The sequence below is a fragment of the Mandrillus leucophaeus genome, unplaced genomic scaffold (genome assembly GCF_000951045.1).
Source record: "Mandrillus leucophaeus isolate KB7577 unplaced genomic scaffold, Mleu.le_1.0 Scaffold480, whole genome shotgun sequence".
Classification (NCBI taxonomy): domain Eukaryota; kingdom Metazoa; phylum Chordata; class Mammalia; order Primates; family Cercopithecidae; genus Mandrillus; species Mandrillus leucophaeus.
In genome coordinates, this window is record NW_012105143.1 from 1,416,629 (window position 1) to 1,419,694 (window position 3,066).

Here is a 3,066-nt window from a genome sequence, read left to right on the forward strand (position 1 = left end):
TGCTACTGGGAATGGAGAAAGATGGAAACAATGGAGTTATTTAAGGTATAATGAATAGGACTTGGTGATAGATGGTGAGATTAAAGAGTTAAGAATATTCAGGTTCTGGCTTGTGCGAATGAGTGGGCAGTAATGTCATTCACTGAGAAAAGGAGGGCAGTCTAGACACGAAGTTGGAGGTGGATAGGTTAGTCCCCTAACAGAATTGGAGAGACTGAATAACGGTCCCTTGAAAGAGCCACCTTTTATGATACATTTAAACTAATGTTTATGTCTGCAAAGAACCTGTTGCTTAAATTTGTTAAAACGGGTTCTATCTTTTCAACTCATTTTAAATACATGAATTTTTAGGATTACAAGTAGTCTGTGGATACAGAAACATCGGACTCAGTGTACAAAGGAGGGACCTGCTCTTCCTAAAAATATCCTTCATATGTTTTGAAAGCAAAGGATGAGTTCTGGGAGCACAAAATAGGGATAAAAGCGATGTATTTTAATGCATCTTACACCGGAGTAATTTCGGTTGAACTCAGCAGCCCTAAGCACTGTGCCTCAGGAGCTTCTGCAGACAAAGCGCGGGGACTGACCCTGACTTCTTTCCGCGTCTCCGCTGCTCCCTCCCTCCCTTGCCCAGAGGATTAGACACCCGAGATGCTATTTCATACTCTCGCGAGACGGACGGAGCGCTTCGATCCTGCGATTCTCCCAGCCGCACCACTGGTGCTCCCACCTGCGGAGAACCCGGGTCTGGAGATGCCAAGGGGCTTCTGGGAATTGTAGTTCCGGGCGGGATGAGCGCGGCCCGCCTGGCTCCGCTCCTTTTTACGCATGCGCGACTCCGAGCTGGCCAAAGAAGTTCGTACCCTTTGTGAGGCCCGGGATGGGAGGTGAGTTGGTTGTGGTGATGTCGCTCGTCTCCGCTCGGCCTCGGCGGTGGTTACCCGGGTCGTTCTATGCCGAGTCGGGGCTAGAGTGCGCGTTTGTTAAAGGGGCCTGGAGGGCAGACCATGAGCCCCGTCCCTTCTCACTCTGGCCTGATCCTCTCCTCCGGGGACGCGGTTGTGCGACGGGCGGGGCGGTCGCGGGGTCCTGGGTCAGTGCCCCGAGCGCGGCAGAATTTGTCCAAACTCCTGATGCCCCAGCGTCACCTCTTCCAGGCGCCCGGTTCCCCCAGGGACAGCTCCAAGCGGTAGGGACAGACACCTGAGGACCCAGCCTCAGGGATGCTGTCCCCGGGCTTCCAGGCTCGAGCGCCGTAGGACTGAGGCAGACTCCACGGTGAGAAAGAAACCCGACCCGATCTAACCCAGGCCTTTCATCAGAGCCCAGGAGGGAAGCAGGAAGTGGGACCCCGAGGCCCGAGGGTCTTCTAACTCGTCTGGCCAGGGAGATCTGAATTGGGCTGAAGAGCAGAATCTCCAGAACAAGGAGGAGGTGATGATCATGGAGACAGATTTGACTGAAATGCCTGAGAAAAGAGGTGAGAATTGCGGACGTGTTGAACTTGTGGCGTGAAAGGACGGAATTCCTGCTCCTGAAGGGAGAACGGTTGGCTCAAGGGAGGTGGCTCTTGGCTGGCTGTCTCCATTGTCTTGGGGATGGATGGGCTTTTTAAGTGAGACTGAAGGGCTTGGTATGGGAGCACCGCCCTTTACATGGCAGCTGGACACACAGTGGACTCTTCACAGCTACCCCCAAAATGTGAGTGAAATGTTAACTTCTGTGGCATGAGCAAAAAAGCCTCAATTACTTCATTTTCTCATGTACTCTTCCTCCCAAATGATTATATCATGCTAATCTCCATTGAGGCTGAGAATTTAGCTCTTTGGTTGTCAAAAATATTTTGTTTTACGTAGGAGAAAACAGGCATAGTAGTTAATGACTGACTTCAATTCTACCTGACCAGTTTCATGAAAGTTGTGCTGTGACCTCCTACACCAGAATTCCCCCTGGGGTGGTTGTTAGATTTCTAGATTGTACCCCAGGCTCAACTAATGCTTATTACTTTGAGTTGGCGTCCAGCAATCTACATTATAAATAAACTTTCAGAGTGAGAACCAATGAGTATCGATTAAACTGGGAAATTAACTGACATAGTCTAATTTCTAGATCAAAGGATGCCATCTTACGGAATGTGTTATGATTATAGCAACTGAATTCGAGCCCAGAGTAGCAATATTCCTGTACATCCTGGGACAAGGGTCCTGGGAGGAGGTCGGTTGTTTTGGGGTACCTTCAGTCTCAGTGTTTGTAGGCAGCACATATAGTATGTTGAAGCAGTTTTTAGACTTTAAATCTGAATGGCAAGTTAAGTCTAGGTCTCATCATTACTGCTTTCTTGTGGTTAGCTCTGTCTTCCCAGGACTCTCCCCATTTCCAAGAGAAGAGCACAGAAGAGGGAGAAGTGGCTGCTCTGCGCCTCACGGCCAGATCCCAGGTGAGTGAGTCTGCTAATTATTGGAATTACACCTTGTTTCTTGACTACAGATACGCTCCCTTCTTTGTTATGTGGAGTTTCTTTATCCACTAAAGCCCATCTACAGAGCTGAGTTCTAAATCTAAGAGACTAGTCAAGAGACTAATGGACTCAGAAGAAAATGTTTTCTATTTATAACACTGGATGGATTTCTTCCCTATTTAGTGTTTATTGTCCCTCAACAGACAGGTAAGCAGCATTTCCCTTTCTTAGCCTACTATGCTCATTTCTGTGCTTGGTAATGTGAGAAACTGTTTTAAATATAATGTGGTACATACCTCTTAAAACTTGTTTCTCTAGAGGAAACAGCATGTATGTGACTTTAAGTAGCAATTTAAGAAAGCACTTCAATGCTGAAGTGATTGTAAAAGTAGTAAGTAGTCGGTCGGGCGCGGTGGCTCACGCCTGTAATCCCAGCACTTTGGGAGGCTGAGGCGGGCAGATCATGAGGCCAGGAGATCGAGACTATCTTGGCTAACACGGTGAAACTCCGTCTCCACTAAAAATACAAAAAATTAGCCGGGTGTGGTGGCGGGCGCCCGTAGTCCCAGCTACTCAGGAGGCTGAGGCAGGAGAATGGCGTGAACCTG

General features: G+C 48.6%; 1 protein-coding gene across 4 annotated transcripts in view; it reads left to right on the forward strand.

Annotated features, from left to right (window-relative positions):
• Positions 1–653: 653 nt before the first annotated feature.
• The window catches only part of ZNF286A (zinc finger protein 286A), a 20,090-nt gene continuing 17,677 nt past the window's right edge, over positions 654–3,066 (forward strand). Inside the window, exons 1-3 of one of the 4 annotated variants that reach the window (XM_011995307.1) lie at positions 687–887; positions 1,245–1,480; positions 2,349–2,437. In XM_011995307.1, the coding sequence (XP_011850697.1) occupies positions 1,438–1,480; positions 2,349–2,437 (132 nt within the window). In that variant the 5' untranslated portion in view covers positions 687–887; positions 1,245–1,437. Of the gene's footprint in view, positions 888–1,244; positions 1,481–2,348; positions 2,438–3,066 lie in introns of all 4 variants that reach the window. The other 3 variants (XM_011995306.1, XM_011995309.1, XM_011995308.1) reach the window with 3 other exon arrangements.